This window comes from Pristis pectinata, chromosome 4, assembly GCF_009764475.1.
Source record: "Pristis pectinata isolate sPriPec2 chromosome 4, sPriPec2.1.pri, whole genome shotgun sequence".
Taxonomy (NCBI): Eukaryota; Metazoa; Chordata; class Chondrichthyes; order Rhinopristiformes; family Pristidae; genus Pristis; species Pristis pectinata.
Window position 1 is genome coordinate 56,840,001 of NC_067408.1, and position 22,631 is coordinate 56,862,631.

At 46.6% G+C, this 22,631-nt stretch overlaps 1 protein-coding gene across 1 annotated transcript; it reads right to left on the reverse strand.

Moving 5' to 3' along the window:
- Positions 1-2,813: 2,813 nt before the first annotated feature.
- Positions 2,814-21,165, reverse strand: LOC127569750 (T-cell leukemia homeobox protein 3-like). The gene is made up of 4 exons (XM_052014587.1): positions 20,754-21,165; positions 20,357-20,362; positions 18,313-18,550; positions 2,814-3,024 (listed from the first exon to the last, which is right to left on the reverse strand). Exons 1-4 carry the CDS (start codon positions 21,163-21,165, stop codon positions 2,814-2,816), a joined length of 867 nt encoding a protein of 288 aa, XP_051870547.1.
- Positions 21,166-22,631: the final 1,466 nt, after the last annotated feature.

The following is a 22,631-nucleotide window of genomic DNA, read 5'->3' on the forward strand; positions in this document are numbered from 1 at the left end:
CAAAGAAGTGGGGAGGGCAGATGGGAACAGTGGGGGGAGGGGTCCCAGTGGGAGGAGTGGGTGGGTGATGCGCAGATGGAGTGGGAGGGGGAGGTGCAAGCGGGGGCTGGGGGTGGGTGGGCTGAGTGGGTGTAGAAGGAACTGGGTAGCTCAGGGAGAGAAAGAAAAGGGACAGAGGAGGAGCAGTTTATGCTGTCAGGTTGTAGGCTACCCAGGTAGGATATGAGGTGCAGTTCCTCTAGTTTGAGTTTGACCTCACCCTGGTCGTGAAGGAGGCTGAGGACGGACATGTTGGTGTGGGAATGGGGAGGGGAATTAAAATGTCTGACAACTGGGAGCTCCGGGCAGCCATGGCGGATAGAGCGAAGGTGCTCAGTGAAGCGGTCACCTAGTCTGCGCCTGGCCTCACAGGGGAATCAGACCCTGGTGTCCCACATCTGTGCGGTGCTCACAACCGTTCTTCTGTCCGAAGGCGGTACTGAATGTGGGGCGAGAATTGGAAACAGTGGAAGGGGAGCTGGTCCGAATGAAATCCGGGCACTGAGGAGAAAAACAATTTCATCCTCCCCATCAGCCCCACCACTCTCATCATCCACACCCCCACCATCCAAGCCCCCACCATCCCCACCCCCACCCTCACCACCCCCACCCACCATCCAAACCCCCACCACCCCCACCCCCACCATCCAAGCCCCCACCATCCAAACCCCCACCACCATCCAAATCCCCACCACCCAACCCCCACCATCCCCACCTCCACCACCCACCTTCACCCCCACAGGATCTGATGTCCACAATAACGAGGCGAGGGGTTGACTCTGATAGAGCGGTCACCGAGGGACAGGCCTGTTCCGCCACATTTGGACCAGTGGGATATTCCCCATGTCTCTTGAGTTTGTCCCCCCAACAGACACTTGCAGCGTTTTCTTTAACCGCTTCATTTAGTGGGTCCAGAGGGACAGTGGGGACAGTTCCAACATCACAGTGTAATCGAGAGGGGCCGGGTATTAGTGGTGGCGGGACCGTAATCGGGGACGTCGAGATCATCACCAAACCTTCACACATCACTGTTCGTTACACAAAACAAGAGCCCTGACCTGCGATCGGAATGTGTTCGCTGTTTATTATTTGGGAAGGCGCCACATCCTCGGGCACCCGCTGTGCCAACAAAACTGCCGCTCGGGTTTGGCCAGAATGGGATCAGTAAAGCTGTGTGCAAAATGTAAGGTGGAAGAAGGGAGCCGTGGGTCAGGCGCTAGTGTCCTCGCTTCGGCATCAGAACATCTGGGGCACACAGTTTTCTCCAGGGGTTTGAAGGCGCTAACCCAGGCGTGGGGTGTTGGGTTATTGGGCGGGCAGTCTTTCCGGTGAGGCGGCTGGCGATGCGCCTTCACAGAGGGAGGAGGTCAATGGTTATACCCCAGCCAACATCTGAAAAACAGGTGATCTGTTTGTGGGATCTTGCTGTGAAAAATTTGCCTCTGCATCCAAGAGTATGTATTGTCATTTGGGATATCCTGACGCCGTAAATCTTTTTTGAAAAATACAATTCAGGAAGGGGAATGAATCGGCGGAACGTTGCAGTTAGTTGGGATAATATTCCTGTGCATGTTCAGAGAGATGGGGCATATTAACGGGTCGGGGGGTGGGGGTGGGGGGTTCGATGCTGGTAGCTGGACGGAGCAGTGAAACGCATTGAGCCAGAGTTGTGTATCAGTGGTGTAAGTTTCGTAACGTAGGGTCAGAACGACCAAAATATATTTTTTAATGAAAACAGACTTTTATTTACATATTTCGTAAGTACAAAGTAATAGTGTACAGTGCTTGTTATATACATTATATTACCGTCACTTAAACCTATAGTCGATGGCGTTATATGAACCCATACATTTAAAAAATGCTCTGGCGCATGCTTCATTACACAAAGGTGAGGAGATGACGGCGCCCCTGCCGCAGGTGGGGTTGAAGCCGGAGAACGGTGAACAAGAGGGCGTCCAAAGAAAGGCGATCATTTCAGCCATAAATAAACTGAAGGACGGCTGCTGTTTTGCTCGCGGATTAAGGTACATTAGTGAAGTCCGTTGAATTCTCACAATGATATCTAGTTCAGGATTCCTTCTCAATTCGCTTCAGGGTCTGAGAGTTTTTTTTGCGGTTCTGCGGATCCCGAGAGGGAATGCACCGGGAACCGGGATGAAAAGTGTGGAGAGCGTTCGATCCTTTGAGGACAGGAGCAAGACATTGGGTGTGGTGGCTCCTCCAGTGAGGGAGCTGGTACACATTCACATCACAGGTAGACACCAATCCCCACCAATCGCGCACAGAGGCAGAGGTTACATTAACATTTCTAAAGTTAGTCTTCCAGTGGATCAAGTGAGCAAAAATGTTTGAATTTCTGCTTTTGTTTTCTGAGGGGTTCTTTAAAAAAAAATTAAGTATTAACGAAACGAACCTATTAAAATTCCGCGGAGGTTTCAGCGCAGGTGACAAATGGGTGGGGTTTGGAGCAACTCTTAGTGCACGGGGGGTGGGGGGGGGGGTGGTGACTGCGATTCGCCGCCCTCTATTGTTCCCGGGCCGCCAGTGTTCAAGGAGCGTGTCGGAACGATTGGCTTTTACCGTCTCCTGGATACGCCCGTAGACTCAGACCACCAGCTGGGAGTACCCAGTGCCCTAGTCCGTTCAATGAGAGCCCTCGACCCCCGTCACTCATCCATGGTCATATACTCCCTCCAACTCATCACTGAAAGAAAAAAACACAACTAAACGCCCTGGAGAATTCTGGTCGGTGTGGAGCCCTCTCTCCCCCAGTCTCACACTAAAGACGTGACGACTGGGATCTTGCTGTTCTCCTCGGCCCAGGGCTGCAGGTTCTGCAGCGCGTACAGTGACGAGTTGTGCAGGCAGAGAGGGTCGGGCTGGATGGAGTCGTTGAGGGACTTCTGGAAGGCGTCGTGTTGGAGCTGTAACATCAATCTGTTGGCCTGCTGTCTCTCGGCTTCCCTCTCTTCCGCCGTCTGCCGTCTGAGTGGGATAAAGACACAACAGGACCGTTAGATCAGAGGCCAGTTCTCAGCACCTTGGGCCCAGTCAAGGCGAGGGAAGGGATGGATCCTTTCCTGGGTCCAGCCACTGAGCTCTCGCTCCTCGCCGCCTTATTCAGTTAGCGGCTTCACTCCACATTTATTGTGTGCAGTTCTGGCCGCCCGTTACCAGCAGAATATGGAGGTCTTGGAAAGTGTACAGAAGAGGTTCGCCAGGATGCTTCCTGGATTAGCGGGCATGTGCTATAAGGAGAGGTTGGACAAACTCGGGTTGTTTTCTCTGGAGCGGCAGAGGGGAGACCTGACAGAAGTTTATAAAGTTATGAGAGGCATAGACAGACTAGACAGTCGGTATCTTTTTCCCGGGGTAGAGCTGACAAGTACTGGAGGACATGCATTTAAGGTGAGAGAGGGAAAGTTTAAGGGAGATGTGCGGGGCAGGTTTTTTACACAGAGAGCGGTGGGTGCCTGGAACCGGCCGTCAGGGAGGTTGTGGAAGGAGAAGCACAGGGGACGTTTAAGAGGCTGTTGGACACATTATTAAGTAGGGAACGGAGGGATAAACGTAGATCATGTTTTGGCAGAAGAGGTTAAATTTAATCTGGCTGTTCCTGTGCTGTGCTGTTCTATGTTTAAGGGCCCTAAGGCAGTGTTTTCAAAGACCCCAGCAGCGGGCTTTTCAATATCTCAAACAGGTTCAAATCAACCCTCATAGACGGAAGTGTTACTATAACAGTGTGAGAGGGGGAAGGAATCAGGAACAGCCAGATGTCCATGCACTTCAGGCCTCAATCTGCCCCACTCTCTCTTCCTGCGTGAAGACCGTGCCCCGAGATCAATTAGCGAGTCACAGCCCACCGTCCCTTTGTCGCTCCGCAATCCCTTCACATCCGTTTGTTGGCGCCACCCAACAGTTACTGCAAAACAATTCCAGTTTGCGTCCTTTCCGAGTAACGCACCTACATCTCGGAGAAGACTGCTGCCTCCAAGTGTGGTCAGACTACGCTTCAGTCAGAGTGCGACTCGACCCCACCGCACTGGTTCCCGCACAGGGCAGCGGCTCGGGCTCGGGGAAACTGTCTCAGTCTCCTTTCCCCCATGTAGATGTCATACTGCCAGAGCAAAACTGGACGGGCAGCTTGGCAGGTTTTACTTGTTACATAAATGAGGTCAATAAAAAAGCCATTCCTTTCCCTTGTCGGGGATCTGGTGGGCGTTATCTGTGCCCGCAGTAAAACGGCGAGGGTTTTGGACAAAGGATAACCGGGACCCGCGTGTGCAGAACCAAAGTGCGAATGACAGCAGGAATATGTCGGGTAATGCCCAGCTCACCACTGCATTATACTTTAAACATACAGGCCGCTGTGTCTTTCCAATAACTCGGAGTTGGCCACACCTTGAGGAACTTTATTTTATAAACACCAGTACTCTGGATGCAGTATACCCCTGTCTTTGTTGAAGTAACCCCTCACCGCCCTTTTAACTCCGCACAATCCCAATTTCTCCACCCTGGATTCAAGTATTTGTTTCTGTTTTCCCTAAACAAAAATGGTTGACTCAATCCCACAGCCGGGAGCACAACCCTTGGCCATTGACTTTCAAAGTACATCTTAAACTCTTTCTTCATCCTCGCGGTGAACATTTAGCCCAATGTCCCCGCTCTCCTGGCAGTCTCCCAGCAACTTCCAAGGAGTATAAACTCACTGAATTCCTAACCAGAGAAAAATGTCGCGTTCAATTCATCCCCGTGTCTTCCAAAAACGGTAAAAGATGTAAAACAAAACCAGCCCGCAGGGACGTGGTGTAAAGGATTTACATCTTCCTCGTACGGATTCACATTCATAAAACAAGCGCCAATGCCTTCCCAAAAAGAATACTAAAGTGTGAAGACACCACAATATAAACCTGCTTGGTGGAGCGCTTGGAGCGGCTTGACAGAGTCAGGAGGGAGGCTGGTATCTTATGGAGTCAAACTATGTTGAAAGTACAGTCCAGGCTGGGAGTGTGATAGGGACGCTGCCGGTGCCCTCGCTTCTGACCCAGAGGTTAATGGGTTCAGAACCAAGCCTTAAAGGGCGAGCTTTTTCGGTGCTTTGTGGCGAATGGATCTGTAAACCAGTCTCTCCCCTTCATTCCCAACATGGCTGCACTGTGGAGTATTTAAGTTTATTAATGATTCCGGTTCAATTTGGAACCGCGTTTACAGTTGGACATCAGTGTCGGGTCACTCTGATAAGGAACAAGCCAAAAGGGAAAGGAGGCGGCGGAGCGTTGTTACTCAAGGAGGGTACCAGAGCAGCGTTGTCGTGATATGGACGCCGTGGGTAGTGATGTGGAATTGGCTAAAATCATGAATAGCAGGGGAAAGAAGACATGGGTAGGAGTTGTCTATAGACTCCCAAAATGTGACCTCTCGATAGGGTGAAGCATAAATTGGGAAATATCCAGGGTATGTTTGAACGGAGCTGCAATTATCATGGGAGATTTTAATCTACCTATTGATTGGGGGATCCAAACTGGCAAGAGAATCTTAGAAGAAGAATTTGTGGAGTGTGTCATTCATAGCTTCTTAGAACAATATGTTCCAGAACCTGCCCGGGAACGGGTTATGAGTAACAAGGAAGGATTAATAAAAGATCTCGTGGTTAAAGATCCTGCATGGGGGGATGAACACAATATGATAGAATTCCAAATGCAGTTTGAGGGTGAACACTACTGATTTCAACTTAAATAAGGGCACTTATAATGGTATGAAGGTGCAGCTGTGTAGGGCGGATCGGGTAATATGCTAAGGGATGGGTCAGTAGATGAACAGTGGCAGATTTTCAAACAGCTTATCCATAACACTTAGAAAGAGGGATTCCATGAAAAATGACACAGTCTGTGATTCGCGAAGGAGTTCAAGGATGTTAAATTGAAAAGTAGGGCATAGAAAGGACTGGGAAGTTTTTAAGGATCCAGCAGCAAAAGACTAAAAAGTTAACAACAAGGAAGTATATTATTTTGAGATAACACTTGTGTCTAGTATCAAACAAACAGGAAGAACTTTTATGAATATATAAATAGGAAGAAGCTGACTAAGGTAGATGTGGGACCTCTAGTGAACAAGGCTGGTGAATTAGTAACAGGAAACAACGAAAGGGCAGACATGTTAAATCAGATTCTTACATCAGTTTTCACCATGGAAAACACCGCAAGTATCCCTCAGATAACAGATGGGCCAATTTCAAATGACAGAGAGGAACTTGTAGAAGTCCCAATCGTAAGGGGTAGAGTATTATATCATGTGACCAAAGGCAGACAAATCACGGGGACCCGATGACCTGTATCCAAGGGCTTAAAAGAAATCAGTTGCAGAGGTAGTTGATCCATTGGTTGAAATCTTTCAAAACTCCAGGAGGGTACCAGGAGATTGTAAAACAGCTAATGTGACCCCTTTGTTAAAAAAGGAAGACAGAATTGGGGAACTATGAGCCAGTTAGTTCAACACCTATTTTTGGTAAGACGCCAGGGATCAATAATCAGAGAGGAAATAACCAGTCATTTAGGAAAGCTGAATATAATCAAACCTAGCCAACATGGTTTTATGAAAGATAAACCGTGTTTGACAAATTTGCTTAAATTCTTGGAAGATAAGTCAGGGACAGTTGATAGAGGGGAACCTGTAGATGTAGTGTATTTAGATTTCCAAAGGCATTGAACAAGGTGCCACAGAAGAGGCTGGTGCACAAATTAAAAGCCCAAAGTATTGAAAGATGCGTGAGTATGAATTGAAAACTGGCTGTCATATAGAAAACAGAGAGTTGGAATAAATGCGTTCTTTTCAAACTGGAGGAATGTAACTAATGTACCCCAGGGGTTGGTTCTTGGCCCAGAATTGTTTTCTATGCACATTAATGATCCAGAGGAGGGAACAAAATGTAAGGTTTCCAAGTTTGCTGATGATATGAAAATAGGTGGAAGGGCATGTTGTGACTCTGCAATGGATACTGATAGATTGACTGACTGGGAGAAGACCTGATAGACAGAGTTTAATGTGGGGAAGTGTGAGGTCACGCACTTCAGTAAGAGGAATCAGAAGGCAGATCATCATCTGAATGGAGAGAAACTGCAAGTGAGTGAAGTTCAGAGGATCCAGGTGTCCCAGTGCATGAATGACTAAAGGCTAGCAGGCAGGTTCAACAAGTAGTTCAGAAGGCAAACTGCATGTTGACCTTTATTGCAAAGGGGTTGGAGTTTAAGAAAAAGGATGTTTCTTTTTACAGTTGTACAGGGTGTGGGTGAGGCCACACCTGGAATACTGTGCACAGTTTTGGTCCCCTTACCTAAAAAAGGATGTGGGTAACATTGGAGGCAGTCCAAAGGAGATTCATCGGGGTAACTCCTGGGATGAGAGGGTTGTCCTACCAAGAGAGGTTGGACAGTTTGGGTCTGTATTCCTTGGAGTTTAGGAAAATGAGGGGTGACCTTATTCAAGTATACAACATCCTAAGGGGGCTTGACAGGGATGATGTTGGCACGTTTTTACTCGTGGAAGAGTCACTAACGAGGGGATATAACTGCAAAATAAAGAGCCAGTCATTTAAAACTGAGGTGTGTAGAAATTTATTTTTGCAGAGGGTGGTGAATCTCTGGAATTCTCTGCCCCGGTGAGTGGTGGAAGTTGGATCATTAGAAGTACTTAAAGTGGAGGTAAATGGATATTTGAAATATCGAGGAATAGAGGGGAGTGGAGAAATGACACAGAAGAGGCCGGCATAGATCAGCCATGGTCATATTACATGGTAGGGTAAGCTTGAGGGGTCTAGTGGCCAACTCCTGCTCCTATTATATTGAGTCCTTGTATTAGCAGGCTTCCAGTTATGGGGGGTAAGAGTCAGAATTGAGGACAGTGTTTGCCCCTCCCCCCAAAAAAAATCAGGGCAAAAAGAAAACGAGGCCCCGATTACCGATGCGGTCTCGGTAAATTATTTCGGAAGTGCGTACGCTGGACTAAGAGTTTCCCGATGTGTCGGCTGCTGTCAGGCTTCCCGTGGAACCGGAACCCGCGGCGGGAAGTTTATCCTCACCCTTCATCCTGTTCGGGTTCAGAGAAATAGTTGGCAACCAAAAACAGATCCATAATAATCAGACAGCTGTGAACTTCTAGGGTGTAAAATGTATTATTAAACGTATATTTTCCGTAAGGTTCCGCAGCCGTCCTTTGCTCTATTTCTATCGATTAACAGTAGTTTCGCTCAGTCCAGGGTTTGCTTTTCCCTTGCCACTGAAAATCCTGCCTTGACAACACTATTGAAAGTCCCTCACTCGATCAATACGGATTTATTAAATCATAAATACCACACAGAAAATACGCAGATATATTTCTGCTCGGGTTAGGAGACTTTCTCCCTTAATTGCAAGACTTCAGAAACAACTTCATTCATTGTAGAGGATGTTGGGACATCGCTGGGATGTGGAAGGTTCTCCATAAACCGCCGGTTGGCTGTTATTTGTGTAGAAAGACGATGACTTTAGATCTGACTTCTGGCAAAAGATAGTCAGAGGCGGGTGGGGTTGGGGTGAGGGTTCACAGAGCGGAGATGTGCTCCCACTCCCCCCGTCTCTGCCCCACAACCCTGGGACATTTTGCTCCTTCAAGTTTAGCCATTTCTCTATGAAATGCTACCAATGTATCTGATTTTCTAGGCAGTGCAGTGCCGATCACAAAGACTCGTGTAACAAAATCCTTAAGTCGTCTCGGCTTCTTTTGCCGATCATTTTAAATCTGCGCGTTCTGCCACTGGAAGCGGGGTTCCCTGACTCTATCAAAACCACACATTATTTTGAACGCTTCTATAAAACCTCGTCTTGATCGCCTCCGCTGTAAGGGAAACAATCTCGCCACATAACCGAGGGCTCTCACACCAGCACCGTTTCGTTATCTTATTCCTTGAGACCACCACATGCTTCCTGAAGTGTGTGACGCCAAGAACTGAACATGGAATTCCAACTCACACCAAACCAAAGTTTAGAACAATTACCCTGTTTCGCACCTCGTTACTCTTACTAAAGTCGAGGATCCTGAATAATTTTAAACAACATTTTCAAAGTCCTTCCATTTCCAGAAACGTATCTGTGAGTCTCTTTTCCTTGCACACCTTATAAAATCCTACCATCCAGTTTATACTCTTCCTCAATTTCCTGCCTAAATATATTACTTCACATTTTCCATTGCCCATTTCACCGGCTATGTTCTCCCGAAGCTTATTGCTATCATCTCCATTATTTAGTACATTTTTTCATACAATCTGCAAATGTTGTAAGTATGCCTTGTATACCCAAGTATATTTACATGGTACATTATATTACACACACACACACACACACACAAACACACACACACACAAACACACACACACACACAAACACACACACACACACACACAGACGTAAATAATGCTGTTCTGGAGGAATTGTTATTGGAACCATAAATATATGGTTCCAATAACAATTCCTCCAGGACAGCATTATTTACTTATTTACTTTTGTCTAAAAACACTGCACAAAGATAATCTCTGCTCTCTGCCTGTTGGCCGTTTTATGGATGCTCCCAATGTGCCTTTGATCCCATGCCCTTTAATTTCAAGTCTGTTGTATGTTCTTCATCAAATTATTTTTGAAAGTCCATATTCATAACATTAACTGCATCCTTCATCAACCCTGTCCATTATATCATCAAAAACTAAATGGTACGATTTTAAAGGGTGTACACAAAAGGAGAGACCTACAATATATGTAACACACGTTTTAACAAGTTCATACAGACTGCCAGTTGTTGGCCCCAACTTTTCCTCGTAGGTTTTCCACATGACTGACATTAGGACGGTAGTTGCTCCATTTATTCCCCTTGTTTTTAATCAGAATACAAAATGCAACCATCCTGTCCCCTGACACTGACCGCACATCCAAAGAAGATTGCAAGATTGAGACCAGACCCTCCACATTTCCCACCCTTCCCACTCACAGTTCAGGAACACAGCCATCTGGACCTGGTGTTTCCTCTACTTGGATCTCCTCCTTTGCATTGGCAACAATCTCCTCTCTAGTGAACAAACAAGATCCTAAACGCAGTCCTGCCTCTACAAGAACATTTCCCTTGGCATCTTTTTGGCCCATCCCTTCCTCGAACTACAATAATCTATTGTCATTCTCTTGGCAGAGGCTCACCTCACCTCAGCCCATTCCCAATTTTAGACCTCCTCTCCACTTTCTACATTCAGCTTGTTTTTTTTTAAACTGTACTTATGACCTTTATAATTACTCCAAGATTTTTTTGTCTAATTTTGGCATCTGTTTCTTCAGCAATCTGCAGAGGGCTAACTTTGGGTGCCCTTCCTTTCCAACTCCATGGGAAGGTATATAAACCAGTTACACAAGAACACAGAAAAATAGGAGCAGGAGTAGCTCATCAGGCCCCTCCATTCAATATGATCACGGCTGATCAATGCTGGCCTCAACTCCACTTCTGTGCCATTTCTCTGCACCCCTCTATTCCTCAATCTATCAAGTATCCATCCACCTCCACTGTAAATACTTCTAATGATCCAACTTCTACCACCTTCCAGGGCAGAGAATTCCAGAGACTCACCACCCTCTGAGCGAAGAAATTTCTAAGTACCTCAGTTTTAAATGACCAGCCCTTTTTTTTGCAGTATGTCCCCTTGTTTGTTAGTCTCCCATCAGTGAAAACATCCCAACATCTACCCCATCAAGACCCTTAGGATTTTATATGTCTGAATAAGGTCACCCCTCACTTTTCTAAACTCCAAGGAATTCATACTCAAACTATTTATTCTGTCTTGATGGGACAACCTTCTCATCCCAGGAATTACCCTGGTGAATCTCATTTGGATTGCCAAAACTGTGCACAGTATTCCAGGTGTGACCTCACCAACACCCTATGCAATTGCAACAAAACCTCCCTATTCTTAAACTCCAACCCCTTTGCAATGAAGGCCAAAATGTTATTTCCCTTCTTAACTACTTGTTGGACCTGCCTGCTAACTTTTTGTGATTCATGCAATAAAACATATAGATCCATCTGTATGTCACTCACTTGCAGTCTCTCTCCATTTAGATGATAATCTGCCTTCTGATTTCTCTTACCAAAGTGCATGACTCTACACTTCCCCACATTTGCCAGTCTTTTGCCCACTTGGTGAATAACAGTATCCGTAACACAACATGTCCTTCCACCTATTTTCACATCATTGGCAAAACATACTGTTCCTTCCTCTGGGTCATTAGGTAACTAGTAACCATTTGAGGGCCAAGAACCAACTGCTGAGGTGCTTCACTAGTTACATCCCTCCAGTCTGAAAAGGTCACATTTATTCCAACTCTGTCTTCTATGAGACAGCCAGTTTTCAATACATCCCCTCTTTAAAGGCTTTTCATTGTTTCATTCTTAGTTGTTTTGTTTCATGCTTTGAATTTGCCAACTAAATTTTAATTCCAATGCACCCAGACTGTTTCCCTGGCCTCCTCTACTTAAATGTTTTGCTTTGTGCCCACAGCTATTCTAAACCTGATGGTTTTATGGTCACTATGTTGCAAATGCTCACCCGCTGAAACATTCTCCAATCCCACCCCTCCCACCCCTTCATTCTCCAGAACCAGATCCAGTACCTTATTCCTCTGTGACTGAACTGAATACACATTGATCAAGAAGTTTTTTAAATTGGATTCAGAATTGTCCTTCCTTTTTGCCCTCACTATTGATATCTCAATCTATGTCTGGATTATTCAAGTCAGATATTATCAAAGTTCTGTAGTTTGCACTTTTTTACTGCAACTCCTCCATTGCCTGACCAGTGATCTACAGAATGCAGCCAGTGATGCAATGACACCTCTATGTTTCTGTAAATGTAACCATGGGCTCTGCCTCTGAGACTTCAATAACATTGTCTCCCTCCAGTGCTATAATTATTGATGTGACTGTAAGATCCCTTCCTTCTCATAATATTTGGTACCAGAACTTTAATGTTCTTAGTTCTCTCCTTTTTTGAGTGATTGCCACTATATCTCAGCTGAATTCTGTGCCCTTTGCTTAGAATACTCTCACCTTATTTGCCCCACTATGCTAATTTGCATGAGTCCCAAACCCATCTTAGACTGCTTTCCATTTCCCCAGTATGACCCTACCATTTCTGAACTAATCCTTGTTCATTTGCTATTTGCCCTTCCTTGTCACCTTAGAGCCTTGCTTTTCCTCTCCAAGACAGTCTTCCTGGTTTCCATCCTCTTGACAAACGACTGTAAATAATCTCTCTCTGTATCTATCACATTTCCAAGGAGGACGATATTTTCAGTTCTGCTCGGGTGCAAACCAATCATCTTGAGCAGGTCCCCTGTCTTCCAAAGGAAGTCACCATGATTGTGGGATCTGAATCTGCCACCCTTTGCATTATTTCTCCTGCCAAACAAGAAGTTGCTTCATCCAACCATTCCCCTACTCATTAGTGCACGCCATTGAGATTAATTCAGAAATTCCTGCCACTGAGGTCCTCCTCCCCAACTCCTGAAACTCTGACAGCAGGAAATCAATTTATTTCTCTCCCAGGTTCCTGCATGGCCCAAATCTCCTGATGGTTCTCTTCCCTTCCAGCAATGTTATTTCCCATGGAGCAGCAGGGAGGGGACACCCTGTGCATGACCCCTGGCAGTGGTGGCAGTATTGCCCATCTAAACCCCTACCCATCAGATCTCCAATGGCTACTGCATCACCTTTCTCCTGTATAGCCAGTAGTTCAACAGTGGTGGGGATATGCTCTTCAGTGACTTCCCTATGGTATTATATTCAGTGGTCAGTGTTTACAGCAGAGTGGGACAAGGGGAGGTTGGGTGGGGGATTCTTTATTAATGGGGGAGGAGATGGAGGGTGAGTGGTTGGAGTGTGTGTGGGTTGGACAGTCAAGTATTATGGATGATGTGGGGAGGGAGGTGTGGGGGGGATACATGACTAACAATGAGAGTATGGATCAGTTACCTATAGAGCTGGAGGGTCAACATTATTATTATTGTATGGTGAGCAGTTCGGGGCAGGAACATTGGGTGTGGAATAGGGTGAAAATGAGGGAGAAGTCAGTAATGGGGGTAGAGTAGGGAAGGGGATGATCAATGATCTGGGGAGAGGATGGAGGATCAGTTATCAGGTGGAGTGAGGGAGGGAGCTGGAGGGTCAGCACTTGGGCTGGAGCAGTTGTGATCAGTAACTGGGCTGGGTTGTGGAGAGGGGTCAAGGGTCAGTTATGTGAGAAGGGGGATAGTGAGTCAGTAATGCGGTTGAGGGGATGATTAGTAATTGGAGTGGGAGGACGGTGGATCAGTAATGGGCTGAAGTGAGTGTGTGTGTGTGTGTGTTTGGGGCGGTGGGGAGGAGGAGTAACGGGGTGTCGTGTGGGCTCTCCGATGAGTAACTGACACAGCGCAGCTTTGTAATGTGGGTTAAAGAGTCGAGGACGGATTGAAAATAGCCGGAGACTGACGCAGAGCTCAGAGTTCAGAATGGCGAGTGCAATGGTGACCCCAGCCGTTCTATGATGAACGTGTCCCGATTCCCTGTACAGACGGAGATATTTTTGCAGCCAGACTCCGGGCGGAGTTGACGGATGTTGGCGTGTGGGCGCGGCCCAACTATAACGCAGAGACTTTCATGGCCACGGGTTCACTGGTTCCCCATCTCACCCCCTGACTGGGAGTCTCCAGCTGCTGCCAGTGGCAGACGTTGTGATGGAGCCGCCGCTCTCCGCTCCCCTCACTCATTTGTTCGTGATCCGCCTTATCGCCAACAGAAACAGCGGATGTCGGCGATGTTCCACAGACCGGGCAGCGTCCATAGAGAGGGAAACACTTATTCGTTTGAGGTTGATGATTTTTTTCCTATTTCTGATGCAAGTCATCGACCCGAAACGTTAAGCCTATTTTTCTCTCTCCAGGCGCTGCCCGACCTGCCGAGTGTTTCCAGCGTTCCCTGTTTTTCATTCGGATATCCAGCATCTGCCACATTTTGCTGTATAGATCCGTTTAAACAATTTCTATTACCGTATCACAAACCTCTTCGGTTAAGGTATAAGCGGCTGCGAGGAATCATCAGTATTTTGATGCTGAACGAATAAACTGTAAACAAAGCGACCTTCGAACAGATTATAACTGAATCAGCTACATACTGTTCCCTGCAAGTAAATCCCAGTCTTTATTTCCCTCTTGTAGATTCAGAAGTTCGTAGGCAGCGATAATATGACAACATGCTGTTGAACGGTTACAGAACAGAGACCGTGGGATTCAGGAACGAAATCGGGAAACGCCCGCAGGATGGGGCAGGCCCGTCATTTAATTGGGAGGTGGAGGAGATGTGGGAACAAGCCGAGTAAGTGATCACTCCTCGAAATATTTGCCAGTTGCATTTGGTGTGGATTTTTAAAAAGTGATTTAAATGACGTGAGAAACTCGTTTGTTCAAGAGAGCTTATGGAATTTTTAAAAATATATGAGAAATATGTATGTCAAATACACGTGTTTATAATGGTTTATCAATAACACTATTTATGTCGGCGAGTGTCTTATATTTGAGAGAATATTTACTCCTGTATGATACAGGTCGGAAGGCTTAATTTTTCTTAGAACAAGTACAGAAGGTGTGCAGTATGACATGAAGAGCAGGATTTACTTGCAGGGAACTGTATGTAACTGGTTCAGTTATTAACTGTTCGAAGGTCGCTTTGTTTACAGTTTATTCCTTCAACATTAAAATACTGATGATTCTCTGCAGCCTATTGAAACGGGCGCGCACACACACTAGACACGCACGCACACAGACACAGACACACACACACACATAGAGGCACACAGATACACACTCATACACATACAAACAAATATACAAACTCATAAACTCAAAACACACTTGATTTAGCCCACATATTCCCTGGACATTCTCTCACACACTCAGCCTAGAGCACTATAACTCTTTCGTGCAAAATACCCGCCCCCGCTCTCACACTCATTCTAACGTCCACATTAACAAACATTCTCTCACACATTTACACGGTTACAACCCCCCCCCCCCACCCCGCCCCAGCGAGTCCCTCTCCCTCACACAGAAATAGACTCGCTCTCACATATATGCTGATTCCAATATTCACTCACAAGTTTAATACACACAACAGCCTCTCTCTCTCATGCGCACACACACAACCATAGACTTTCTCTCACATCCTAAAACATATTCTAACATGTAGATTCTCACAGAGATACTCTGGCACAAAATCACATAGACTCACTGACGGGCGCGCACACACGCGCGAATTCACTCTGACAAAAACTCACTCTAACACATTCTCTCGCACACTCTCTCCCACTCACTCTGACACGATCTCCCACACATTTCACCGGAGAGCTGGTGTGCCTAGTTTTTAATCATAAATCGCCGATGTAACCAATTTGTGGTATTTTCACGGCGGAGCGGGTTGGAATCTTTAGCTCTGATTGAGTGCACTGCACTACAGGCTCCATCATTCACTTCACCGGAGGCGACTGTGCCAGAGAGGAAAAAATCCAAATGTGCACTTTGTTGCCATTCATCCTTGAAGTCTCCCATGCCCTTCAGATTTATAACTGTGGGACACACGGAGAAATAAACACAATCCTTTTATCACCGTTCACTGTGGCGGCGGGTAGCGCAGTCAGTGTTGATAACAGATTGTTCAATAACACTGTTGCTGCTGTTTACTGGTGTTATTACAAATGCTATCATCTTGTTCAGAATCTATTACGTTTGACACTGTGCTGTAAACAGGTCAGTCCCCACTAACGAGCCATTAATGTCAATCCCTGCATGTATATTTAAGTATGTTCCTTTTTCTGAATAAACAAAACCTTGGAAAAAAAATCAACATGCGGATCTCAATTAGGGTCGTTTTACACGTAGATGGTAATAGCACCTTCCCCGTCCTGATATTCACTGCCTTCAACATCCGATCGAATTGCTTTATTGTATTATTTAATCAATAACATATTCACACCAAAAATAGAGCCAAAAGATTTCGGAGTCAGAGGGTCATTATGAACAGACTTTTACCAACTGAATGGAGTTTAAAGATACTTTAAAGATAACTTTAAACTAGAGCTGAGGGCGAGGTTATAATTTAAATAATTTGTCTGATTTATGTATCCCTTAAATTGTAACAGCCCTCCCCTTCTCGGGGCTGTTGTTTACACATTTACAGGATTGTTCAGCCTATTTTTTTTTCATTCTTATTCCAGCTCTTGGAAAGTAATTGTTTCCCCATCAAAGAGGTGTTATTACTGGTGGGAAAGTTAATTAAAACAGCCCTACGGTACAAAGCCAGATTTTACAGACAGCCAAGTCTTATTTAATTATTAAATAAAATGAAAATTACACACATAAAAAACCCGCTGCAAAAAAAAGCCAAGGCACATCTGCGGTTCTCTTTGATATCAATCCACCCCGAAAATATCCGAATAGGGAGCCTATGTCGATCACTTCTTTTCCCCACATTTCTCCTTCCCTCCACACACGGGACAGGTATAAAACTCCCCTTTGCTTCAGATTGCTCGGATGGTGATCCGCCAGTTAGCAGATCAACTTCAAACAGATCCTCATTACATCACAGAGTTGAACTTAGAATTATATTTCCCAACGAACTTTATTAAGCATGCCTTGCCTGGTCAGAAACACGTTTAATTGTATTATGTCACATCGATTCGACGAAACGAATTCATCCAAATCATACCTGACGGGCAATAACAGCGCCTCACAATAACCCAAGTTCCGACTTCGGCTACACCGCTCTGTGTTGTGACGGATTATTCGAGTACAGCACCGTAGAATTCAATTCTTTGGATTGTTATTTTAAAATGTATTAATAGCTCTCCCTGTCTCTCTGTCTTCAGTAATATTAAACCATATATTGGCGCTCTCACCCTGCCGACTCCCAATGCTTCTAATTCTATTTCGCCTCTTCTCCCCGTCACTCTGCATCCTCTCCCCGTTGCTCTGCATCCTCTCCCCGTTGCTCTGCATCCTCTCCCCGTTCCTCTGCATCCTCTCCCCGTCGCTCTGCATCCTCTCCCCGTCGCTCTGCATCCTCTCCCCGTTGCTCTGCATCCTCTCACCGTCGCTCTGCATCCTCTCACCGTCACTCTGCATCCTCTCCCCGTTGCTCTGCATCCTCTCCCCGTCGCTCTGCATCCTCTCCCCGTTGCTCTGCATCCTCTCCCCGTCACTCTGCATCCTCTCCCCGTCACTCTGCATCCTCTCCCCGTCGCTCTGCATCCTCTCCCCGTTGCTCTGCATCCTCTCCCCGTTGCTCTGCGTCCTCTCACCGTTGCTCTTCCTCCGTGTCATTTTGCTGTATTTTAACTTCGCCAGCGCCACTCCCGTGTATTTTACTCGATCCGTTTTCCTCTCCCTGATTTAGAGTGTACAATTTTTCACTCTCCCAGCATCGCCTCTACTTTAGTACTGATTTCCCTTTCCCTTTCATTCACCATGTCTCTAAATGTATTTCTGTTCCCTCTCTCCCCGATACTTGACACATGCTAAATGTTAATTTCGCTCCCTCATCGGATCACTCACTTTTATCAACAACTCTACTGCTTTACTCTCATCAATGATAAAATTGTTACTGTCACACTCTCACTGAGTTTTGAATCTGTCAATTTCTTTTCCGACCGTCTCCCCACTCTGTTGAATTCACTCGAGTGTTCTTCCAGATCTCTTCCATCACCTGCTACATGTAGAACTGTAATAATTGTATTTCCCCGTCCGTCTTATTTCTACCTATTGACCCTCTGTCTCCTTTCTCAACGAGGGTTAAATTCCTGCTGCCAGACGTCTTCAATTCCTGCTGCCAGACGTCGACTCTGTCCCCCAGTGGGACTACAGACCGGATCCGGACGGAAACGTTGACAACTTTGACCGGGTTGAGTCCGCACCATAAAGACCATGAATTTCTTCTCTGTGATCTCGTTAACCTCAATAAGGCCTCTCTTTCTTTTACTCAATCTCTCCCGTTGGTCTTTATTGCTAAATCACCAATCCACATCTAACTTGTATCCCTTTTCCAATGCCTGCCTCTCCCTTTGATTGTTTTGCTGTATTTTTTCACTCTCTATCCCTCTGCACTCTTTCCCCCAACTCTGCCCACCATTTAGAGAGACAAGAGACTGCAGACTACCACTTGACTCGGTCTGCCCTCGCTCACCTCCATTTAGTTCTCCTGTTCTGGAACCAAGTTTTGACTTGGGCGTCTGTCATTTTGAGGGATTTGGCGAGCGCCGCTCTCTCCGCCGAGGCCAGGTACTTCTGGCGATGGAACCTCTTCTCCAGCTCACAGATCTGGATCCGGGTGAAGGAGGTTCGCGGCTTCTTTCGTTTCGGAGGAGTCCTGTTCTGATAAGGGTGACCGATCCGCCGTGTCACTGTGAAAGGGGTCAAGGCGGCTGTCAGAAGGAAAGAGAACACGGCGTCTGAGTGATCTGTCCAAACCGGCGTCATTCCATCAATCCGCATCTAACTTCCTTCCTCTGTGGGGATCAGGTCTCTGTATTCCATCCCCAACCTTAAACTTATTCTCACATAAATGCGCGCGCGTACACACACACACACACACACACACACACACAGTCTCTCTCTCACACACACACACAGTCACACACACACACACACAGTCTCTCTCACACACACACACATACACACAGTCACACACACACACACACACACACAGAATCACACTCAGACACCGGTTGTATCTGACATTTAAAGGCCCACACACACACACACACACACACACACACACACACACACACACACACACACACAGTCTTCCCAAACTGACCAATCCAAGCTTGTGGCATTGGAATTTGAACCCATGAAAGATATAAACAAAACTCCGTATTTTAGAGCTTCCTTGCATAAATTTGGAATTAATTTAATATTCGGCAGGGCGGGGAGGAGCTAGTGGAAGGTGCAGTAGCTTTGGACTCTCGCTCTGTCTCTCTACCAAGGCCGCTGCTCGCTGGACACTACAATGTTCGCAAGTTGACCCACGTTTCTTTTATCCTCTATGGTGACGGTTTCACTTGCAGGCCACGGATATAACTTGTTGAGAGAGAGAAAGAGAGAGAAAGGCTGTTCCCCGCGGGGGCTGGTGATCCACCGGGTTTTAAGGAATGCCTGAGCTGGTCACTGATCCTTCCCTTTCCCACTCCCACACCTGAGTACGTAGAATGCTGAGGATTTCAGGAGTTTGGTTTGTAAAAGCGTGATACAGAAGAGAGACATAGTGTGAAGACTCCTCCCTAAAATATTCGGAGTGCCTTAACGGTGCACCTGTTAAACATTATCCAGAACTGAAAGGAAATGTATAAACCAACGAGCTGAAAATGAAACCTGGGTCTCTCTGAGCCGGGACTTGGTCTCGCTGGGCTGAGTCCTGTTCTCCTGAGCCGGGCCGTGCTCTCCCTGGACGGACCTGGTCCCTCTGGACCGGCCGTGCTCTCCCTGGACCGAGGCCTGGTCTCCCTGGCGTGGGAGCTGCCCCGTCGATGCTGGGGTTTACTGTTTCGGGGAGTATCTGATCTTTCTGTCCCTGGTTCTGGTCTCTCTGGGCCAGGACCTTCACTCCCGGCTGAGATTTTTTTCTCTTCTGTGTTGGGCCTGTTCTTTCTGAGCCGTGAGCTGCTCTGTCTGAACTGGGACCAGCTAACGAGATCTGGGACTTGCTCTCTGGTTTGGGACCTGCTCCCTGCGGGATCTGGAGCAAAACGAAAACAAACTGTTGGAAGAACTCAGCGGGTCAGGCAGCATCTGTGGAGACAGACGGATGGTCGACGGTTCGGGTCGCGACCCTACTTGAACCCTGCTGAATTTTTCCAGTAGTTTGTTTTTTTGCTCTAGATACCAGCACCTGTAGTCTCTTGTGTCAGGGCGGGACCTTGTCTCTTGGACGGGATCTGCTCTCCTGGACGGGGCCCGGTGTCTGGGACGGGGCTTGCTGTGTTCAGACTCAGTCTGTTCTCTCTGAGAGAGGATGTTTGTTTTGAATGTTTGTCAACTTTGACTACAACAGAATCGTTTAATGTTTATTATTGGTTTTGATTTGAACTCATTTTTAACCCAAGCCGCCTGTACAACAGACCACTCTACTCTTTCGCTGTCATCTTCGTTCTGGGGGTAAATTTAGTCCGATCATCTTTTCTCATGGTGTCAGGTCTGATCACCTCTTGAAATCAGCCGCGAGGCCGGACTCGCTGCTTAAAACAAGGTTTTAATTTTAATTTACTTCTTCAAACAAACGATTCCTTTGCTGAGTCCAACTCTGTTGCTAAACATCCACGTCTTTATATTCAATGTCCCCACACATGGAAAATCAATCCACAGCAAAGGACAAGATCGTTAAACAACTGGCATTGAAATCAAACAAGTTGTAAAATACCACCAACTTTACAAGGCATCAACGGCGTTTGCAAACTTTACCCCGTTGGTTCGATTGTTCGTTGATGCTAAATATGTTACTTATACTTTTCGGAGCAAGCAATACCAGCTGGTAAAGTTTACAGGCTAAACGGAGAGTTGGTTTGCAGGTTTTGGGGACCGCGTTCCTCCCACCTCCGTCGCGGGTTTAATACAAAAGCGCTCCCCTACCTGTTAGCCTGTCCTTAGCAAACCGCCTGCTGCTCTCCATCCAAGGAAAGTTCAGACCGCTGAGCCCAGCCACGCTGCCAATGCTGGGTACGTTGGGCATTGCGGCCTGCGGGATGGGCCGGTGCGCCGGCACTCTGATCACCCCGGCAGAAGCCAAGCCGTTGACGTTCATACTCAGGTTAACACTGTAAGATCCGGACAGACTGTCCTCGTACGTAGCTCCCATGGCCGGGTAGGAAGGGGCGAGGGTCGGGTAGGCGCCGCCGGCCGGATTGGGCAGGTAACCGGCCTCGGACACTCTGGCGCCAGTCTGCAGGCAGCTCTCCTGGTCAGAGCCGCTGAGGATCTGGTCGATGCCGAAGCTGATGGGTTCGTGTTGAGGCTGGGTCTGTGTGTTTCCAGACTGATCCATCGTCCCGCCCCCAACCAAGCAATATGTACCCCAGGAAAAAAAACCTTTCAGGAGAAGCGCCTCGCCACCACGGCAGATCCACAAAGCATGCTCCTGGTTGGACTTTGCGAGGGTTGGACGGAGCAGGTGGGCTTTGAGAGGGAGCTTTGAGAGGGAGCTTTCATCACTCTCGGACGCTTCCGACTACATGCCCTGGTGCTGGTTCCTGCACACTCACCACCCTCACTGGCTGAGAGCGACGAGGTCTTCACCTGCTATTGGCCGACGCCTGGCAAATCCACAGGAAGGGGGAGCCAAGGGGCCGTGTGGATTTGTCAGCAGCCTTAACCAGAGAATTCAATGCAAAATCATTGATAAGAAAGACTATTAACATGAAACGTTTTATTCAGCGTCGAGTGTTAAATGCAGCGATATTTAAGTCTCCGAGCAATCGATGGACGCGGGCCAGATGCAGTGTTTGTGCCACGGATTTATCTCGATGTGCGGCGATCTGTTGAGTTTTATCGAATAAGTGCTGGTCAGCGCTGCCTCCTCCACTTAAACTGCAGAGTCTCATTTATTATATTTTATTTAAAAGTCGACAGTCTTAGACTCGGCAGCTCGGCACTCGCGTAATTATATCATTCTTTAAAAAAAGACTTCCGGCCGGCAAATGGTTTAAGAAGTCAAGATCGATTTAAAATGAAGTTTCTGTTCTTTATCGAGTTTTGTTTTCAAATTGTACATTATTTACTGATACAGCGAAGCAAATTAACACAATGAATTGTAACAAGTTCGCAGCCTTACGTTAACGGACTGCGGCAACCGGCAGAGTAACACGACATCGAAATCGGCAGAGTTGCCATTAAAATAAGGGTTGAGTTTCCAGGTTGTCATGTTTGAATGGTTTTGGTTTGTCTTTGTTCCTTCACATTTCAACAACGAATCATTAGAACAAACTCTTGAACGGCGGAGTGTAAAATCTGGTCGGTTTTTTATTTAACCTCCCAGAGTTTTACTGTTGAAAAACAAAACATACAGTCGCGGAGCAGGAACGAAACTCCTCCGTTTCAGGAATTTTGGGCTTGTGTTGGTAGGGACAGAGATCCTCCTAACTCTGAACTAGTTAGTCCAGGGCAGAAAGACGGAATCTACCCCCTGATTCATATCGTTCGACCCCCTCGAAAAACAGTTTTATTACGATTCTATAAATATTATGGAAGACTTTTTAAAAACATATATATAATTTGGAATTTGGCCACGCTCCCTAGCCACGCCCAGTCCAATAAACAATATTAAGTGTAAGGAATCAAACGAGGTTAGACTGCCACGGTCTCGCTATGCAGTCACTTATCTCTTTATAAGAGAAATGAAAAGAGGGAATACAATTTTACATTAATAAAATCAGCATTTTATCAGCGTATGTTAGGAATCATTCCGTGATTTTATAAAAACAGTTACAAGGCGGGGGTTATTAGTTTTTGCGA